General features: G+C 45.5%; 3 protein-coding genes across 10 annotated transcripts in view; 2 read left to right on the top strand and 1 right to left on the bottom strand.

Moving 5' to 3' along the window:
- Positions 1-1,964: 1,964 nt before the first annotated feature.
- slc10a4 (solute carrier family 10 member 4) lies at positions 1,965-3,729 on the top strand. Its single transcript, XM_022751520.1, has 3 exons — positions 1,965-2,221; positions 2,462-2,672; positions 3,202-3,729. Exons 1-3 carry the CDS (start codon positions 1,980-1,982, stop codon positions 3,727-3,729), a joined length of 981 nt encoding a protein of 326 aa, XP_022607241.1. The 5' UTR covers positions 1,965-1,979.
- A 1,348-nt stretch (positions 3,730-5,077) lies between these two features.
- Positions 5,078-6,964, top strand: zar1 (zygote arrest 1). Its single transcript, XM_022751511.1, has 4 exons — positions 5,078-5,788; positions 6,330-6,422; positions 6,551-6,625; positions 6,721-6,964. The coding sequence occupies exons 1-4, from the start codon at positions 5,078-5,080 to the stop codon at positions 6,862-6,864; spliced, it is 1,023 nt and encodes a 340-aa protein (XP_022607232.1). The 3' UTR covers positions 6,865-6,964.
- A 2,331-nt stretch (positions 6,965-9,295) lies between these two features.
- The window catches only part of fryl (FRY like transcription coactivator), a 69,308-nt gene continuing 57,629 nt past the window's right edge, over positions 9,296-20,974 (bottom strand). For 6 of the 8 annotated variants that reach the window (XM_022751507.1, XM_022751501.1, XM_022751503.1 and 3 more), the window contains 11 exons: positions 20,517-20,678; positions 18,869-19,069; positions 16,733-17,157; positions 15,222-15,429; positions 14,945-15,094; positions 14,654-14,752; positions 13,861-13,929; positions 12,440-12,457; positions 10,897-11,007; positions 10,186-10,379; positions 9,296-9,593 (listed from right to left, as the gene is read on the bottom strand). In XM_022751507.1, coding sequence (XP_022607228.1) covers positions 9,353-9,593; positions 10,186-10,379; positions 10,897-11,007; positions 12,440-12,457; positions 13,861-13,929; positions 14,654-14,752; positions 14,945-15,094; positions 15,222-15,429; positions 16,733-17,157; positions 18,869-19,069; positions 20,517-20,678 — 1,878 coding nt within the window. In that variant the 3' untranslated portion in view covers positions 9,296-9,352. Of the gene's footprint in view, positions 9,594-10,185; positions 10,380-10,896; positions 11,008-12,439; positions 12,458-13,860; positions 13,930-14,653; positions 14,753-14,944; positions 15,095-15,221; positions 15,430-16,732; positions 17,158-18,391; positions 19,070-20,516; positions 20,679-20,974 lie in introns of those variants that run through there. The other 2 variants (XM_022751502.1, XR_002665301.1) reach the window with 2 other exon arrangements.

Here is a 20,974-nt window from a genome sequence, read left to right as displayed (position 1 = left end):
CACACACACAGATATATACTGAAATCCCACAGAGCAAGCTCCTTTAACACAGGAGAGATGCTGCTGTACTGAATGTGATGATGATATATTACTGTGAGGAGACAAGATACTGTTTACACTGTCTGACCTGAAGAAGAAGAAGAAGAAGAAGAAGAAGAACCGTAGTCCTGTGGGGTCTGTTAGACTGAAGCAGGATCAGTTATCTGAGGATTAACTGCATTATTATTTCTATTTGGTGAAACTTGATGTGTTGTTTAAACACATAACTAGAATTTAATCGGCTCATCAATTAAGGAAGCAGCCAGACTCTTCATCGATATATTTAGAGGATAATGGATCGATAGTGTCGGACACCGGGAGTGTTTCTACTGCTCAAAGATTTCTACACTTTTTTCCACAGTGCATTAAAAATGGTCACGTTATATTTTTTTATCTCAGTCCACAATCAGTTCTGGACGTTGGTGACACTGAGCAACAACAACACATTATTAATCTTTTATTAAACCCAACATGAACATACAGACACACTAATGTAATATATTTATATACATGGAATCTGCACATATGAAATACATGTTAAATAAAACCAACTATATAAAAAGTATAAAACTAGAAATTGGAATAATTGAATATATTGACATATACAGTATGTCTAACCCATATAAATATGTTTGTATGTTTATATTGTAGACATGTCACATGAATATATATCCACCCTAAAGCCGGTCAGTATATGTTGATATTATAAACAAACACTTTCCCAGAGTGAGAAGAGATGTTTAAAATCAATGAGAAATTAATAAGAAAAATATATATAAACATAGAATTTCATATTTATGTTTTAATAAACGTTTATAAATCAAATATATATTGTTCACATTTATGTTTGCAACATGTTATACCATATAAAAATGCATTATATATATATATATTCTAACTATGGGTATTTCATATATGTTATTAACTTATGTATCCAGAGAATGAATATATGTGATGATAATATATTTCCTTATAGTTAACATATATGGCAACATCCCAGTTGATGTAAGAACATATACAAATCATACATGTGTATGTGTGTGTGTGTGTGTGTGTGTGTGGGAAACAGATGTAGATGAAGCCACGTCACGCGCACGCTTCATGTCAGAAACATGAGGCCGACAAAAGAAACGTGGAGGCAGATTTTCATAGTTTGCTGCACAAGTATAAAGAAGAGCAGAGTTTTCTCCACCACAGCGTCACTTCGACCATCTCCTCTCCAAACGCTCAGGAACATGAGGGGCAGAGCAGCTTCTGATTGGCTGGGTGTCATTGTCCAACTGGGAAACTGTCAATATGTAATAATTAGATTGATATCTTCAGGACCTTTCTCCTTAAACCGATCTGGGCTCAGTATAAAAGGGCAGCCTGGGCGTTATTGATTGGTCGTTGCTCTGTGGCTGAAGCTGCAGACCGTGTGCAGACTCCCCTCCAGCGATGTGCGTCTGTCAGGGAACCAATCCGTGGCACCAGTCTGACTCCGTGAGTCGCTTTAAGACTTCCAGTGCCATGGCACCATCACATCCTCTGACCACTGGAGCCTCCGCTGTTTCTCATTAGTGACAGCGCGCCACTAGGGGAATCATTTTACGCACGAGCTCCTGCAGGTACAGACCGGCAGCGGAGACTCTCTGTCCTCCTGTTGCGCCATGGAGAACTCCAGCCTGTTGGGCGGCGACGCACAAAGAGCTGGCTTGATGGACTTTCTTATGCCGGACACTCTGAAGCTACTTGTGGATTCTCCGGAGGATGGAGCCGCGGCTGGATTAGGAGTGGCCCGGGGTGCCATCTTTCTCGAGGGCAGCGGATTCAGGACTGGCGCCGGAGCGGAGTTTATGGCCGCTCCGCCGACGGAATCCTCTCACCTGATGCCCGCCTTCTGGGATTCCCCGCTCAGTCACGGAATCAATGTGTTTGTGGGACTTGTCCTGTGCTTCACGATGCTGGGGCTGGGCTGCACGGTGGAGGTCAGTCAGCTGGGAGAGCACATCCGCAGACCCATCGGGGTGCTGCTGGCGCTGGTGTGTCAGTTTGTGATCATGCCCTTGGTGGCCTTCCTGCTGGCTTTAGCCTTCTCTCTGAATGGTGTGGCAGCGATGGCCGTTCTGCTCTGTGGCTGCTGCCCGGGAGGAAACTTGTCTAATATCATGTCTCTGCTGGTGCACGGGGAGATGAATCTAAGGTACATCTCCCGTCCTCACCCATAGAAACAACATGTAGTCAGTGATGAGCCTGTAAAATCATTTCACCAGGTCCAACTATCATTTACGTAAAAGGTTCCGCAGGTTACCCGCGGGTGTAAAGTAGAAAACTTTACTGTTGACTAAACTTCTACTCAGTGAGATGTTTCTGTGAGACCGATGGTCACTGATGATCCACCCTGCTCTGCTCTAACGGCGCGTGTCTGCTCTCCTCTCCCCAGCATCATCATGACCATATCCTCCACTCTGTTGGCGCTCGTGCTGATGCCGCTGTGTCTGTGGATCTACAGCCGGGCCTGGATCAACACGCCTGTGGTCAACCTCATGCCGTTCGGGGCCATCATCCTGACCCTGTGCAGCACTCTCATCCCCATCGGTTTAGGAGTTCTGCTGAGGTACCGCTACACGCGCGTGGCCGACATTGTTTTGAAGGTAATTCAAGAGCAAAATGTCAAAGTTACTTTTCCGGTTTGTGAATAAGTTTAATCAGTGAATCCAGTTAAAGTCATTCAGTGTTGTGCTTACAGGCTGAGGATCACCTTTGCGCAAAAGCGCACTGCGTAATTGTCTGTGCCTGTCACCATACGGAGGGTGGGTGGGGTGACGGCAGGAACAGTGACATCACAGGCTCTGTGTCAGGAAGAGCTCCTCCCTCTCGTTTCTGATAAAAGCCACACATGGGGGGGGGGGGGGGGGGGGCTCTAATAGACCGTAACTTAAAGCAGCTGAGGAGCTGAGTGCAGCCCTGTGTTGTTCCAGCCCAGTTTTCACCTTATCACTTAAGTCTTGACAACACGTGACTCCCTCCTTTCAGTGCCTCAGTTCAGACGATGAAAAACTCAAAACATAAAAATCCCTTTAACCAGAATAAAATTGAAGAAATCAAAAACGTGTCCTGTTGTAGAAAACAGCTGCGTGTGAAGAGAAAATCACCTTCATCCTGTTTACCGTGTCTCCCCAGGCCTCCCTGTGGTCTCTGCTCGTCACCCTCTTGACGCTCTTCATCCTGACCGGAGCGATGCTGGGGCCGGAGCTGCTGTCCACCATCCCGCCCTCTGTCTACGTGGTGGCGGTGCTGATGCCTCTGTGTGGCTACGCCGCAGGTTACGGTCTGGCCGTGCTCTTTGACCTGCCGCCCAACTGCCGCCGGTCGGTCTCCCTGGAGACCGGGTGCCAGAACGTGCAGCTGTGCACCGCCATCCTGAAGCTGGCCTTCCCCCCTCAGCTGATAGGAGGGATGTACATGTTCCCGCTCTTGTACGCCTTGTTCCAAGCGGCCGAGGCCGGCATCTTCATCCTGGCCTACAGGATGTACAGGAAGGAGTCCCTGCACAAACCGGAGCGGATGGGGGACGGCGAGGACACAGACATAACATATCAAAGGTTTAATGATGATGAGGACTTTGACTCATCTTATGGTGCTGTGACAGTGAGTGACCCAAACACCATCATGTTGGACCCCTGTCCTCCAGATCCGACCCCTGTTTAATGTGCAAAGAAAAGCAGAGTCACATCTGCAGGTGGATTCACACCGTCGATCACTGTCATTCATAAAGAAAAACCTGGAGAGACGGGACACTGTCAGTGACACCCAGAGTGACTGAGGAGGAAAGGTGCTTCTGTCATAAGCTTCATTCATTCAACGTAAACATGATTCATGTCTTAATATATTGATTAAAAAAAAAACAAAAAACAAAACACCAAAATGTTTGAAGACATTGTTGTAAAGTGAAAGTGACGTTAACCATCACACCATCAGAGCTGCAGTTAGTTTCAGAGCTTTAACCCTCTGAGGTCGATGTTAATATGTTTGTGTTAATGCAGCGTAGAAATATGGTTTGTATTTAATGTTGTTGGAATCTGTCGACTCATATTCTAGTGAGCTTGAACGTGACTCACAGGCGGAGCCAGGAGGCCTCTATGATTTGGAGTGACAGACGACACTTTTCATTTGAGGCATTTCTCATTAATGATCGACCGATATGAGTTTTTCAGTGGCCGATGCTGATATTTATTTAGATAAAATACAAGAATTTAACAACAATAACAAATAAGACACAAAATTGCTGAACGTAACATTTGCTGAACATTTATTGAACACTGTTGTTTGAGTTGTCCGCAAATAGATCTGCACTTATTTTAAATTAAACAATCTTAACTTAAATGTCCACAGGTAGACTGGTGAAGACAACAACTTATGAATGAAGTTTTAGTGCAATTAAGAGAGAACAAAAAGGTGTAAACTTACATAAATAAATAAACAATATGAGTATTGTGCAGAATAGCAAGTTACAGTCCCATTTTTTGTTTACTCGGCCTCGTGAGCATAAAACAATTCATGCACATCAGTAAAGGTTTGTTTTCACAAGAGATTTGAAGAATTAAAAAAAAACTGGGCTTCAATTTTTCAGTGTTTGGGAAAAAATTAAATGAAGGCGCCTCGTTGCAGAAGGAGCTGAGATCTTTCTGAACACTTGGTTATTATCTTATATGCAAGTACCTTAAGACCTCAAAGGGTTAAAGCTGTGTGTGTGTGTGTGTGTGTGTGTGTGTGTGTGTGTGTGTGTGTGTGTGTGTGTGTGTGTGTGTGTGTGTGGCCAGTCCAGTGTCTGTGCTCCATAAACAGGCTGAACTAAATGTACAATCTGTTCATATTATAAACAACTGTAACAAGAAAAATAAAAACAGTGAAACTTGTACACCTTCGTCACGTGTGCGGTGTCTTTGATGAGAGGAGACCAGCTCCACACCTGACCAGCATCAGCATTAATGGAGGGCGCGTGTAACCCAGTCTATTTAAATGGCCACACCTGACAGCTGTTGGTTGGTTGAACAAAATGGCAACGTATGGTGACGAGCCAGTCGACAGCTATTTCTATTCCTCTTACAACCCCTACACGGGCAGATACCCCAGAGCTAAAGACGCCAGGTGGAAGTATAAAAGTTACCTGTCCCATCACTATGGGGACACCGACGCCTTTAACAACCAGCAGCGCGCGCAGCTCAAGTCCATCTTATCCCAGATCAACCCCAAACTCACCCCGAGGCTCCGGAAGGCGAACACCAAGGACGTGGCGGTGCAGGTGAACCCGAAGAGAGACGCCTCGGTGCAGTGCTCCATCGGTCCGCGGACGCTCCTGTCCATGAAGCGGGACTTCCGGCGCAGAAGGAGGCAGGAGCCCGGCGGAAGCGGCGGAAGCGGCGGAAGCGGCAGCAGTCCCAAGGCGGCGGCGACGGCGGCGGCGGGCGGTGTGCGTTACCCCCGCACCCTCGCCGTGTACTCCCCTATCGCATACAGAAGCGTCACCTCCTTCCTGGTGGACGACGACGACAACAACAACAAAAACAACAACAACAGTAAGGAAGCCTCCTGCGGGGAGGCGCAGCCCGGTGACCCGCCCGAGTCCCTGGGGAAGAGGCGCGAACACACTCAGCCTGCTGAGGATGAAAAGACCCAGAAGCTCCCCGACCAGCGCGATAAGCTCAAGTCCAAACAGGTGAAGAGCGACGATGAGAGTTCACAGGACAAGGCTCGCGTGCGGTTCCAGGTGAGTTTTGTCACGTGAGCAGGGAGGGGGAGGGGCTCACTTCAAGATGGAGGAAAGTTAAGTTTATCATGCCATGTTAACTGCCTTCTTTTTAAGGTCAAAACGGACTTCCTCTCTGAAAACCTTTTTTTGTTTAATTCCTGCTTAAAAGTTTATATTTTTACAGTATTATACAACATTAAATCTGTTACAGCCCCTTTACAGATGTTATGCTCCTGAAGCAGCTGCATGACTCATGAGTCCAGTCATGACCTGGATATGGAGCTGTAAACCAGGCCTTACAATACTGATGTAGATAAAACTCACTATTTGAGTTTTTAATTCACTTTGTGTTTTGTTTGTTTTTAAAAGGGGGGGAAAACTAAAGCTATTTGATCAGATTCAATAAGGGGTGAATTTTATGTGATAAGAAGCTGGGCTCTGCAGAATCAACAGAGCAAAAAAAATCAAATGTGGAAGTTTTCTTATTTTAAATAATTAAATCAAATATTAAAATTCATGACTGAACAAACAATGACTTGGCTTTTTTTTTTTGTGTCAGTTTCTGGAACAGAAGTACGGATATTATCACTGCAGAGAATGCAATCTGCGATGGGAGAGTGCCTATGTGTGGTGCGTTCAGGGCACCAACAAGGTGAGCACTTGTATCTAAGGCAGTGGTTCTCAAACTTCACATCAAGGAACCCTAAACTGACTAATTAGACATCCAACATGTCAACGCTACAGTAAGAGCCCCGTCCTAACTGAGGTTCTGTGTTCCAGGTTTACTTCAAGCAGTACTGTAGGAAATGCCAAAAGGACTTCAACCCATATCGTGTTGAGGACATCACATGTCACGTAAACCTTTCTCCTTTTGTTCTGTAAAATTAAAACAGCCCATGTGTCAATACTAAACTCACCCCCACTTTATTTTTTAATATTTTTTCCTCCAGACTTGCAACAAAGCGCGTTGTTGCTGTGCAATAACACAACGCCACGTCGACCCCAAACGGCCCCACAGACAGGACTTGTGTGGCAGATGCAAAGGCAAGCGTCTCTCCTGTGAGAGCACGTTCAGCTTCAAATACATCATCTGAGGGCCAGCTCCACTGAACTCTGCCTTGAATACATCAGTACAAGTCCTGGGGGGCGGGGGGGGCAGCATCCCCGGCCCAGTGCCATATTCACAGATGGAATAATGACATCTTTGATGTAGAGCAAATATACATTTTGATGTTTCCCTACTTGATTTCATGCCTGTTTTTTGTGTTGATGAAATTGAAGGTAAGACCCAATGTAATAAATGCCAACCATGCACTCAAGTGTTTTCACTCTGTCTCAGGCTTTCAGTAACAGGAAATGCAACTGATGTCAGGAAAAGGAAACATTCAGTGTAATTATATTAAACTCAAACTGACTCTTGAGGATTAAGTTTTAAGATGGCTGCTTTTCCAGGGGTTAACTGAGGCTGAATCCCTGTCAGTGAGAACTAACTGCTGTTGCACCTGCACTCAGATGCCAAGTGGAACCATTAAGAACCAGACTACTATTCATGTCTGCTGCTCTAATCAAGCATCTGTCTGTACAAAGGCCTCAGTGATTTTTGGGGGGGGGGGGCTTCTTATCCTCAATAAACCTCAAACGCTAATCGTGTTTCCACAATTTATCAAGTTACGACCAAAGTCAAATTGTATGATTAGGTTTTTATTTATCCAGAGAGAAGGCTGGTATGTGAGTGAACAAGGAAAAAAAAAAAAAGTATAATGCACCTCTACATTAAAACGTCTTCCAGGTAAATAATATATTCATTAAATAATTAAGAACAGCATTCAAATGTACCAGACAAGCAGGAAAAAAAAAAAAAAAAAAAAAAAAGCTCTCTGAGGAATGAGTACAGTGACTGTTACAATGTGCCATGACAAGATTTCCAGAAAGCGTTCAGGTAACGGTTCATGTCCTGCAGTCACAGCAGCAAGTAGGGCCATTCTGAAAGCGTAGCGCAGCTTCAACGACAGCCATTTCCCCACGGGGAAGAGGGGGGGAAAAAAAAAAAAAAAAAAACACGGGATCAAAATGTGGCAGAGGGCGAGCGCTGCTCCGCAACGTGTTCAACCTACATGGACAAACACAAACCTCGAGTCTCCCGCTCATGAGGCGTGGCGCTGCGGTGCCAACACAAAGATCACAGTGGAGAGAAGGAATGCGAATGACGTGTCTTGGCTGGAGTGGTGCGTTCAGACGGGAGATAAAAGGCTACATTAGATCTCCCATGCCATCACCATCACAAAGGCAGACAGGTGGCTTGTCCCCAAATGAGCCCTGATACCCCCCCCCACACACACACACCCACACACACACACACACACACACACACTTTTGGAAGACCACCACCACCAACCAAGGCAGCCTTTGGGAAATTTTGAAGTGATTGGATGAGGAGGGTGGAGCGGATCATTAATGACTCAGATCTGGTCTTGGCTTTCTCTCATCACATTAGCTTTATACATACATCCTACTCGGATGAACAGTGCATTACACAAAAGTACAAGGGAAAAATACTGGTTTTACACTATACATTTTCTAAAATATATACAGAGTAAAATAAGTTATGTTTCCTTAATGAGTTGTAGCCAGTCTGCACTTGTGTGCAATTATATGCATTTGTGTGTGAGCGTATACCAGAATATCCAATATATATCACACAGTCAAGAGTCTCTAAAGGCAGCTACTTATTTGGTTTAAGAGTGAGTTTTGCGTGAAGACCTGTTGAAGGGGACTCTCCTCTCAAAGCAGATCAATAAACAGATATATTTCTCTTTTTACACTCCCTGAAGGCAAACGATCCCTACAGGGTTACAATTACATGTTAAATATCCTAACATTTACAACCTAGGATGTTAGCTCTAATAAAAAATACATTTCTCAAAAAAATATTCTTGCAGTGCTTTTTCTCTTTCAAGCATGCTTTGGAAAACTTTTTTTTTTTTTTGTTTTTCTTCTTTTTTTTTTTTTTTTTTTTTTTTAAACAAGGTTTTTCTGTGTTTTGCTTATGAATCGTGACGGTGTGTCCTCACACATACGACACCTCCTCTGGACATGCTCACATACACCATCTCCCAGCCCAGGCCCCGGGGTGGGGGGTGGGGGGGGGGGCCCAGCGGTCGGTACGATATGCTCATCAGGTCAGATCCAGCAACAAAAAATATCTTAAAAATCATGAAACAAAAAAAAAAAAAAAAAAAAAAAAAAAAAAAAGTATCATCCCACTGCGTCCTCTCTATTCTTTCCCAGCCACACCACCACATGACTTATTGCAACTGAATTTTGCAAGTTGGCTTAGTCTGGGAAAAGATATTAGCTTTAAGCATTCATACATGTAATAATACATATCAAGAGTCACAGTTATTCCCACACATCCTTTAGCCCTTTAAAGGTGGAGTCTCTCTCGTCCTCCTGTGAAGCCCCTCACTGTCGAGCCTCCCTCTGCAGCAGCGGGGAGGTCTGCAGAGAGCAGGGGGGGGGGGGGGGGGGGGGGGGGGGGGGGGGGGGGGTACTTTGTCCAGTCTAGTCTGCCGTACCACAGGCTCACAGTCCAGTGCTGACCATGGTGGTGTGGGGCTGGCAGGCCTGCGCCTGACTCAGAGCCTCACGGATCTGAAGGTTGAGCTCCATGAGGCGGGTGCTCGCCTGAGACAGGTCCCTGCTGGGGCCCACGACCGCCAAGCAGCCCGTCTGGCCCAGCGTCTGGTGACGGAAGTAGATGTGCAGAAGGGTCTGAACTGCATTATCTGTCTCGTTGCCGAAGATGTCGTTGGGCCAGAGAGACCTGAAGACAACGGAGGGTGGAGGTTAGAAGATGTTGAAGAACATGAGGTGTGATCACACAGAAAGCCAGACACACGTTTTTACTAAGCAGGTGTCTGTTTATATTCATATATACAGTCCAGTGTCCACTGCAGTCGTTGGTTCCCCCTTTTAACCAGCTTCAGGTCTGAGCAGAAACTTCAGATCTCGAGAACTACAATCCCCCTCGTGGTTGTTCCTTCCAATAACAGTGAAGTTACAGGAAACATGGTCACAGTCTCTCCTTCCTGAGTTACAGCGCTGAGTGATGGCCAACGTGGATATTAAATGTCATCACTTCATTTTATCCTGTTAGATATTTGAGTTAAATTGTGTCATAATTAGTGAATGAATTTGTGAGTTATGGCCGTTTAGTGAGGTCACAGTGATTTTACCAGCATTATAGTAATAAAACTTCAGTGTAATAGGAACCTGAAAACCACTGCATCTTATTCATTCAGCTAATGATTATTATGATAATCAATTAGTCAAACATTTTATTTTATTTTTTTTTTTTATCAGTTGACTTATTATATCAGCACAGAAAATATAATATAAGTTGCGGTCCGTCTCACCTGAAGACTTTGACCTGTGTGAGGGCGGATCTGAAGTCTCTGCCTCTCAGAGTCTCGATCAGAGACTGGATGGCCGTCTCTGTGTTGGTCTGGGCAGTGTCCGACATACACACATCCTCCTGACTGTCATTTCCTGTCTCTGCCTCCTTCAAACAGCTCTCCAGGATAGTGAGTTCTTCAGACATGTTGGTCACCTTGGAAACGCAAACACAAATATATTAATATCACTGGCACTGCGTGTGCAAAATCTACACAGGAAGTCAGCAAAATAAAGCTCTTGATTAAATCTAATTTAATCTAATTAAAGCTCCATCAAGATGCAGCCGGGAGACGGATCAGCTGCTGTACAAGTTCAGCTACGATCACGTATTTAACCAACACCTGAACTGGGTTTTATAAAACAACTTAGTGGCAATTGATGTAAAATTAAACTTTAAACATATTTTTAAGGAAAAAAAACCAGAAATGAAACAGAGACAGTGAGGCAACAACACGAGTGGAACACAGCGCATGACGCAGTGTAATTCTATTTGTCTGCTCTTGTTTCTCTGGCGACGGAGATGAAGCAGATAAACTGTCAGTTTCACTGAGACGAACTTCAACTCCCACTGAATGTGAAATGCGCTGCAGACGTTCTCAGTGAAAACTAAACAACAAGCGTATTCATGCACATGGAGCTCATCTTGGAGCCGGGGTGTGTTTTAGTCTCACCTCTGCCTCCCTCTTGATGGTGTCCACCCTGCTGATGAGTTTACAGTAGGCCTGGAAGAGCAGCAGCAGCTGAAAGTGCAGCTTATAGAGCCTGCGACACAACTCCAGCTCCTACAGAGACAGAGAGGCAAACAGGATTTACCCGCCGGCTTCCCATCGCCTAGAGCTGCACTGAAATGACTCTGATGATCAAATGATTAGACAGATGGGTATCCTGGGTTAGAGACGTGGGAGTAGATGAAAGGGTTAACACGGCCTAGAGCGAGGTGCCGTCCGGTTCAGGCCACGGAGCCAGAGGTGAGTCGACTACTGCTAGAATTAGTCATGAGATCTTAATTAGAGAAGTATCCATCACCACCACGTGTAACGCTCCCTAACGGCCTCTGCGACCAGGTGCACGTGTTTTACCAGCTCAGGATCATTTTCATCAATCACTGATCTAAAAACTTGATTATTGTAACGCATTTTATTCAGGTACCAGCCAGGCCTCGCTCCACCGTCTCCAGCTGGAGCAGCTGCTCGTCCGATTACTGGAACCGACAGGTGCGGTCACATGACTCCGGTGCTCGCCTCCCTTCACTGGCTCCCTGTTTGATTTCGGATCAATTTTAAAAGTTTATTGCTGACTTTAAAGGCCTTAAATGGCTCTGCCCCCAATTACATCACTGATTTATTGACACGGTATGTGCCCAACGGAGGACTGATATCGGCAGAAGGAGGCCTGCTGGTCACCCAAAGGTCAAGGCTTGTGACTAAAGGTGAGCGGTCGTTCACTCTGGAACTCTCCTCAAACCAGACGCTGTTAAATCTCTTCGTCAAACACACGTCTTTGTCTCAGCCTTTGGTAAAGTCTGATACATGTTTTATTTATATCGTTTTATCCAGAATTATTGTTTTTACATATTTCATTCTTTTCACTTACTGTCACTTCTTTTTTTGCATGATGTTGATTTGAGATGTTTTTATTTCTACTTACTTTGGATTTTTCCTTTTTCCTTTGTAACTTTGTGAAGGAAAGCGTTATAAATAAAGTTATGATTAGTAATGACCCGGAGCAGTGGGTCATTACTGAACATTAAGACCCTAAACCAGGAAAATATGGAGGGAGAAAAAAATGTGGGGATGGAACAATTAACATGCAAAATGAAAATAATGTAAACCTCTCTCCACCCATCCTCTCCCACTGAAACCATCACTGACTCTGCACTGAATACATTTACACACCTTCCTCCATCAGCACACACAGTCAGTGTGCGGGACGAAGAGGTTAAGATGTTGATTATCCAGATGTGGCAACAGAAAGAAGCGAACACAGGAGCACATTATGATTGGGTGGATGGGGGAGTTCAGCTGGGGAGCATGACCGATCAAGGCAGAGACAGAGATAAAGATGTATACGGTAGGGGTTGGGGGGGGCGGGGGGGGGTTGCAGAGCGCAGTCTGTGGATGTCAGCAGTAAAGGTATGTACAGAGAGATGAGATGGTCAGTGTTTTGTCCGGATGTCATGATTATTAAAGAGTCTATAATATGAGAACCACTTACTGCTAGATTTTCCATTTGCTAAGCAAGAAGGTGAGCAGGTCGCACACACACACACACGCACACACACACACACACACACACACACACACACACAAAAACAACAACAACAACAAACAAAACAGAAGGAGAGAAAGACCAAGAATTAGTGAACATGGCAGCTGAGACACAGTGACCTGATGGGCAAGGAGCGGCGGTTTATCATCTCCCCTTTCACTCGGATCAGGGAACTCAAACACGCGAACAGAAACCTTTACACTCCCGAGAAACTCAGCATGTATGATGAAGGAGAGAAACGGAGAGAGAGAGAGAGAGAGGGGGAAGGAGAGCGGAGTCAAAGACTTCTGAATGTGTTGCCCTCGAGACTTAAAACAGCAACATCAGTTTTAACCTGACAGCACTTCTGTGGGTGGAAAACACGGAGGGGAAGCTGTGAGCATCAGATCCACGGATCTGCGCGAGGAGCTGCAGCTCAGCGGACGTGTCAACATCTCTGGGACGAAGCGAGAGACCAAGCGAAGACACGACCGAGCAGGAAGCGGGAAACCAGGATGTTCGTCTCTGAGTTTTCATCTCTCTTCGTTCTATTTAAGTTAATTATCTCTATGGCGACGGAGCCAAACAAATTTAAACTTGCTGCAAAACAAAGACGAAAGATTTTCCTTTAAAGTCCAACTGAAATCACATTCAGTCATTTCTTTTTGCAGCCAAAGATAAAGTCGATGTCTCCTTGAAAATTATTGGTAATATATATATACAGTATATATATATATATATATATATATATATATTTTCAATTGTTATCAAAAGGAAGAAAAACAGGTCTTTGGGAAAACATGAGAAATGTGAGCTGGTTGGAGGGTTGTGTCAGCGTGTGTTTGATTGACAGCAGCTGCAGGTGAACAAGAGATAAAGTAAACCAACTGCAGCTGTAAGTTTACGTGTTATTTAACGTGCTGCGGCCGAGGGACTCATTGGCTAATCTGCTTTTCTCTGGCGAGCGTGTGTTCGGTTGTTCGACGAGGACGAGGCGTGCTCGTGGCGGTGAGGAGGAGACGTCAGCGGGAGGAGATACTGAGGCTCGTTGTTCAGAGTCTGTGGCTGTTGCGCTGTGCAGCAGGCTGTTAGTCAACGTGACCGTCTGCCTGTGACTGAAAGCTGACGTTATTGTTTAACACGTGGAAACGAGTCCTCCGTCAATGCCAATGGAGACCAAACAGTTTTCCAACAAATGAATGCAAAGACGTGTCGTCGTGATTCTACTGAAAATATTTTCTCCCCTCGAAGCAGAAAACAGGTCAAGACATTTACACAGTGTGTGTGTGTGTGTGTGTGTCAGGTAAAAACATGCCATTTCATTTCACCTCACTAGTTATAACTTTCACTCATCAGTCAGTTGCATTCTTAAACCAGTCTCCTCCTACCTGTGCGTGAGTGTTGGGTCGCTGGTTGCTGTCTTTGTCCCCGAATGTTTTCCTGCAGTTCTCGAGCCACTGCAGGGTGAGACAGGAAAAAAACATATACAGATGAAGGGACGTATGCATCTACATCTGAGTGTGTGTGTGTGTGTGTTTACAATAAAGGTTGGACAGGAAGGAGATTTAATAAGAGTGTTGTACTTAGTGAATTAAAGAAGGCCTGTTCCAGGGAAGGGGATAGTATCTAGCCCTCCAGGGACCATTGCCGTCTCATTCAATTAGCACCCCTGCATCCCAGAACCCTCTCCAATCTCATCTCTTCCCTTCATTCCCCTCCCCCCTCGGCCTTTCCTCCCACCCCTCACAGCTTCTCGTGCCCGGCCCGCTCTAACTGATTTAGGAGTGCTGAGGGTTATTTTTAAACCCTTCAGCAGGGGGATGTCACTAGTGATGCAGACGCTAACGGCAGCTGAATCTACTCATACACCAACACTGATTCAATGTCTGTCCCACTGATGGGACATGCCGGGGTTTATCGTCAGCATCAGCTATTTGTCTTTATGTCCTCCCGGCTCTTCATGGTGCAATTTACACACGCTTCCTAAGCTCATCTCTCGTGAGATGAGACGCCATAATGAGACAGTTCCTTACATCCACACATCCTGACGCGGCAGCTAAAACTGCAGTTGTGGCAGTCTCAAGAATCACAGAGGACGAGAGGCAACGAGCCCTCAGGGAGCAGCTTCAGAGAGAGTGAGAGAGCAGATGTGATCAGTGTGGAAGATACTTGGAGACTTACAAGCTCTGCTGCTTCTCTCTTGGCGTTGTAGGTGTCCAGGTGTTCCTGCAACTCCAGCACACTAAACTTCAGAGTCTCCAACAGTCCACAAGAGACCAGCTACAACAGCAAGACAGGACACCACATACATTAACCCACAACAGCCAATACATACACAGTACATGACAGAAATATCTACAGCAGGACACAGATAAACATTAAGGAATATGTACAGCATGCTGCGCTGTTTTTGATACGTGTTACTGAATATTCCCGCTTTATCAGTTTAATTTAAGATGATTGCTGCCTCACCGTCTCTGCGTCCAGCAGCACGGTGGGGCACTGAGAGCGAGACGTCATGACTTCCAGGGAGCTGAGGAACTGATTGCCCATTCGCTGGAGCCTTTCCCCAAGGAAGCGAACAGATGCGTGTGTGATGGAGCCAAATTTCCTCTGAATACTCTGTTGTAAACAAGGATGTGAAATTAAAAGAAAAGGAAGAAAAACTCTGAGAACATTCACCGGTAAACGAGACTGTAGACGCAACAAAGAAGAAACAGCCAGAAAAAAGCATTTAGTCGGCATTTACCTGAAAGAGTCGGGAGAACACGTGGAACGTGTAAACAGCAGAGGAGCCATCTGTATCCGACAACATCTGGTTGACATGGCAACGCCAAGCATCTTCCTCATTGTCATAGGCAACAGGCTGGAATGCTGCCAGGATGGCAGAGAGGAAGGGCGAAGGGGGCGGAGAGGCCTGGATCTCTGGGAAGCAGTCTGCGTCACCTTCATCTTGACTGAAACACACACGGGGGCCAATAAGCTCCAGTCTGTCATGTTCTACACTCCCCTAAGTCTTCACTGAAGGACAAATGTAAACACACACACATGCTCGCCGTCACTCGCTGCAAGTAAACAACCTCACATCGCTGGATCTCTGCCTCCCTCTCTGCAGGTTTTGCTGCAGTATATTGAGAGCTCTAACCTACTGCAGTGCTCTGGCACAATAACAACATATGAGCTATTAGCATTTTAGCATCATGCGAACATCTCTCTCTCTCTCTCTCTCCCTCTCTCTCCCACACACACGTACGGCGGATACTCACAGGCCAGTTGGACCAAACAGCCTGAAGAAGCAGACAGAATATAAGTATCTAAAGCCTGCGCTGCCGAGCGCTGCAGCGGACACAGCCTCTGTCCTCATCCTCACCCCAACTCTCGCTTCTCTTTCCCTTACTCTCTCCCCTCGTCTGCAGCACGACTGTGCTGCAACTGCTAACAGCACTAGCGCACTGCACTCCCATCCCACACAGGACTGCAGAGAGCTCTATACAAGCTAGACATCTACACACACTGACAGATACACACATTCTGCCAAACAGAGCCAGCTCCCAACCTCACAAAGGCTGAATGTTGCTGACTTGTTTTTCTCTTGCTCTCTCCCACTCACAGAAAAACATTCAGCTGTTTAGTGTGTAGCTGTACACTGATGTCCACCAGTTATAGCTAAATGATTGACCGTACATGTGTGTGTGTGTGTGTGTGTGTCTACGTGTTTGTTCAGCATTGCTTCTTCATATTGAGACTAGTTTAAAACCCCGACTTTACAGCTGTCCTCCAGCGAGAATTGGCCCACCTTCAAGAGGAATTGTTTAGAAGTGGACCGGAGCCAGCCCCCCCTGGCCCACCTTCACAGTCCCACCCCACCAGGGATCCATGCCAAGGAAGGAACTACCCATCACACCATCTCAAAAACCTTCATCTCACACAAACTACACTAGCCACGTACTGTAATCCATATACCTCATCAACAACCACGATACTGTGACTATTCTCTGATCAACAGATTTGATTCATATCACAATAGAAACTGAAAATGAAATGAAACTTTTAAGTGACAGTTCAATAAGACTGAACTGGTCAGTCTCAGTGTGTGCATGTCTCCACACTGAGACATGTACACTAAAAAAAGTTGCATTTCTCACAGGTGACCTGAACCTGTCAACAGTCACGTGTTCTCACTAAATGTGTGCAAACATGACTCGTGTGCATCCGGCATTTTCTCTGATCCGTAAGTTTTTGAACTTCTGATCCACTTACCTGGACATGCCAGAGAAGTCAGCCTCCTCCTCCTCGCAGCGCTCATCCAGCTCCTTCAGCGCTTGCGTCACATCCTCCTCCCACACGGAGCCACAGGTGCTGTCCGGGTCTGGGTCTGGATCCGGCTTTGTCTCTGGGGGCATGGGCAGGGGCAGGGGCAGAGACAGAGGCAGGACCGTCTGGGAGTCCTCCTCACAGAGGGACCCCGGCGGAGTGTCTATGGCCAGTGGGGGAGGGGGGGCTGGATCCAGGTCTTCCTGAGGGTCCTGGGTCTCTTGGGGGTCCTGAGAATCTTGAGGATCCTGCGAGTCGGGGAGGTCACATAGCTCCGGCGGGTCAGAGGGCAGAGGGGGGGCGCTGCAAAACCCCGTGTCCTCACTCACACTGCTGCTCAGCTCGTCCGCCGCCGTCACGCTCACAGCGTCCTGTAACGAGAAGCCAGACGGGGGCGCTCAGGTGCAGCTGATTACACATTATAATCCCTTTTTTTTCCCCTTTTTCTAACAGTTAAATTACTTGGTTGTCATGACAACATGGTCCCTTAATGTCAACTGGAGAACAGCGATTCACTGTTTAACCTTTCAATAGCCTGAATTAGGACGGCTGCGGCCTCCACTTAAGAATACATATTAGTTTCAATCATTCCAGAGGGAGTTTCTACGACGCTCACATCCTGGCAGATCGCTCGCTACACTAACGTCTCTCGTGAGAAATTAAAAGAAAAAGAATCAATAAACAGGAGCCAATATCACTCTGTCACTGAACTGCTGTTAAAAACTTGACCTGGATGCTAATAAAACAGTAGCATGGTGCACATCGTACACATCTCATCCGCCTGCCGTCTCACTCCTCTGACGCACACCGACTGATTTACGACCTGCGCTCCATCAACACGCGTAAATGATGAGACTCCGTCCGTGACGTAACAACTTCACCAAACATCGTTTTATAATACAACCTGAATACATTCACGTTTGACTACATGAGCACCAGACCAGTCACAGGAAATACATGAAACTCAGACTCTAATTAAGAGCGCCTGGTTTTTTCCTGCCTTGTTTTTTTAATTTATTTATTTATTTTATTTATTTATTTAAAAGTCTAATGCATTAGGAGAGCTGAGTGTGGCAGGCAGCCAGTACATCACAGAGACAGCAGCTATATTACAGAAAGCTTTTAGAAGTGGTCGTGGCCATCCTGCGAGGGAATGAGTAAGAGTATTGATGGTTTTATCTCGGGCTCATTACACTAAGAGCTGGGGCCGTGATGGAGGAGATGTCCTTGGAATGACATTGAGACGACTGGCTAGATGTAGTTCCTAGAAAGTTACATTCAGTCACACGGTGTGTACAGCGAACTGTCGTGTAGGAGCACTGACATATGAATATATGCATGAGCCGAGGCTACTCCTATATTTGAAGGTAAAAGATCGGGCTACTTAAATTCTGCCATTCCCACGCTGCACGTTCAAATGCACATCTGTACAACATCATATACTCACCATTGTTAGTATAAGTGATAAATGTCAGTAGCAGTAGATAGTAAAGCTGTTCATCACAAGAAAAGCTATGGCTTGTTAATATGGTAGCAGATTAAAGGAGTTTTCAGTTAACCGCACATGTAAAGTTAACATACCACTTGCAATGGACTCATACTCACACATGCATTTGGTGAAGATAAAGGAGATGGCGTCCATTTCACAAGTTTTTAATGGTGGATTTAGTCGGAATGGTCAGTGGCTGAGTTATTGGAGGTGAGCAGTAACAGCTGACCTGAGGTGAGCTTTGGTTTTTCATCTCTCCCCCAAATCACACATGCAAGCCGCACAACGTAGCTAGTAAGGAGGCAAGGGCTAACCCTCCAGCACCCACACCCAGAGCAACAAAGCAAGCAGTGGTGGAAGGAGTCAGAAGCAGCAAAGGCAAACCCACGGTGTCTTAACCCGAGAGCAGACGGACACAATTAGAGAACCAGCACTTTTACCCCCGTCCAACCGAAGGCAGCTGATCCTCCGTCTCAGCGACAGACAAGCCCAAAAGTAGCAGCAGAAGCAGATAAAGGCGAGAACAGAAAGAAAAAGACAAGCTAGAAAGCACCCGTGCACCACATTTTATTGCTGCTCCCGATTGATCGCACCTCAGGCAGCTGGCTGCTGGTGCTGTCTGAGTGGGCCATCTCCAAAATGGGGCTATCCAGCCGAGGTAGGGAGGGCAGGGAGGGCAGGGAGGGCAGGACAGTTGCCTCCTCAGTCAGTGCGCTGCTGGACGATTCTTGAGACTGTTGTAAAGAATCCACATGGTTGGACGCCGTGTCGTCTGTAGCAGAGTCACTGTTCAGCTGGAGGAGAAATATAAGAGGAGCGGTTAGCGTCTCTGCTGGGACATAAACATAAACACCATTCAGATCGTATTAGAGGTCGTCTGGTTTGATACACACCTTTATTAAAAGTACACTGAGGCTGAGCAAGACTTACTTTAGGAACATTTCTCAATACAGTTAATATGTAATCTTTCTTTTAAAAAGTGTATTAACATGGTAGGTTGTTTATTTCAAACAGCTCCTCCACTAAACCTTAATACACACGACTCAACACGACCTTCCTGCAGGTGTAACATACTTCAATCATGTGCTGGTTTAATATGTTCATAGACAGTTAACTCTCATTATTAATCATATTACAGCTGGTGATCAGTTTAGAACTTTGTTCATTATAAGCTTGTTGTCGTGTAGAATTAATACTGAATTAACTTTTGTATAACTGACTCTTTCCAGGTTCGTTTGTGTTGCTGCACAACAAACAGTATTACATTACACCTGTTTCTGTATCAGGCAGAGCGCATGTTTAGTCATTTTAGTCCTCCATTCAATTGATTTAGAGCTTTAAAATTGCTTCAGGCAAAAAAATAAAAAATAAATTAGATCATGCCAACGTCAAAAATATTAATTAATTTCACTCAACTTTTCCAGAATTCTGTATAAACGACACGTCGATGCTGCATGCTCAACTTTTTCTAAACGTTATACAATATAAAACTGAATGACAAGAAAACATTTTTGGGGCAAAAGCTCATTCTCTCACCATGCACTACCAAGATCAAGAAGAGCAGAGGAAGAGAGAAAGAGAGCGTCCCCGTTAGACTGAGGGAAAGCATTTCTGTATTAATGGAACCACTGCAGCAGCTTTGGATAAGATCTTGCTTATGAAGCGAAACAAAGCAAAGAAGAGTTAGAGACGAGCAGCTGGACAGTTAAAGGATCATGCTGTTATTCTGACACTGGTTTTATTTTATACTTTCTTTATATTTTTTATTAGAATTTTATTAAGAAATTATTACTTAAAAATTTAGGAAAAAAAAGAAATTCTCTTTAAATTAAATCAATTATTAATGATTTACCTTTGAGTTAATGTGAAGTGAACACATTTTTATTTTGTATATTTCCTACACTGTACTTACCTACTGTAAAAATAAAAACTATTGTAAAGAAAGACAGTAGCATTAATGTAGCTGTCAGAGGTGGAGGGACTGGGGTTAAGGTTTGAAGGGGGGGGTCTACCCACAGCGAAGAGCAAGCATCATAGCCCCCGTCCACACTGGCAGCAGGTCCAGCTCAGCTACGCGCACACACACACACGCACACCATGCAGCGGCTGTGTGAGGGCATTGTGGTTGGGTGGAGGAGGAGGAGGAGGAGGAGGGGGGGTGGGTGGGGTGGGGGGGGACCCTGCATTAGAGTGAACCTTTCAAAGGCAGACGGAGTGTAGAATCTGGCTAGCACTCAGTACCTCCTCCTCAGATGATTCGTCTGTGTCCTCGTGGTTGGTGAGGTTGAGGCTCGGCGTGCTGCCCGTGTACTGGCACTCCTGCAGAGACGGCGTGTCCCCTTTGTCCATGCTCTCCAGGGAGCGGCGACGCACCCCCCAGTTGAAGTTGTCCATGCTCTCCCCCTGCAGGACGACCCGGACAAAAGCAGTAAGACACAGAAAACGGCAGCGTTTGGGGGNCTTTATATTTTTTATTAGAATTTTATTAAATTATAGGAAAAAAAGAAGATTCTCTTTAAATAAATCAATTATTAATGATTTACCTTGAGTTAATGTGAAGTGAACACATTTTTATTTTGTATATTCCTACACTGTACTTACCTACTGTAAAAATAAAAACTATTGTAAAGAAAGGACAGTAGCATTAATGTAGCTGTCAGAGGTGGAGGGACTGGGCTAAGGTTTGAAGGGGGGGGGGG

The sequence above is a fragment of the Seriola dumerili genome, unplaced genomic scaffold (genome assembly GCF_002260705.1).
Source record: "Seriola dumerili isolate Sdu_G_001 unplaced genomic scaffold, Sdu_1.0 BDQW01000155.1, whole genome shotgun sequence".
Taxonomy (NCBI): Eukaryota; Metazoa; Chordata; class Actinopteri; order Carangiformes; family Carangidae; genus Seriola; species Seriola dumerili.
Note: the sequence above shows the minus strand (reverse complement) of the source record. Positions and strands in the feature narration are given on the sequence as shown.

What these genes read in the sequence shown, in the direction of transcription:
- slc10a4 (XM_022751520.1), top strand. Translation starts at nt 1,980, where the DNA reads ATGCTGGGGCTGGGCTGCACGGTGGAGGTCAGTCAGCTGGGAGAGCAC. An exon ending in CACGGGGAGATGAATCTAAG is followed by an intron (nt 2,222 to 2,461) that starts GTACATCTCCCG and finishes TCCTCTCCCCAG; the next exon opens with CATCATCATGACCATATCCT. An exon ending in TGGCCGACATTGTTTTGAAG is followed by an intron (nt 2,673 to 3,201) that starts GTAATTCAAGAG and finishes GTGTCTCCCCAG; the next exon opens with GCCTCCCTGTGGTCTCTGCT.
- zar1 (XM_022751511.1), top strand. Translation starts at nt 5,078, where the DNA reads ATGGCAACGTATGGTGACGAGCCAGTCGACAGCTATTTCTATTCCTCT. An exon ending in AGGCTCGCGTGCGGTTCCAG is followed by an intron (nt 5,789 to 6,329) that starts GTGAGTTTTGTC and finishes TTTTTGTGTCAG; the next exon opens with TTTCTGGAACAGAAGTACGG. An exon ending in GCGTTCAGGGCACCAACAAG is followed by an intron (nt 6,423 to 6,550) that starts GTGAGCACTTGT and finishes TCTGTGTTCCAG; the next exon opens with GTTTACTTCAAGCAGTACTG.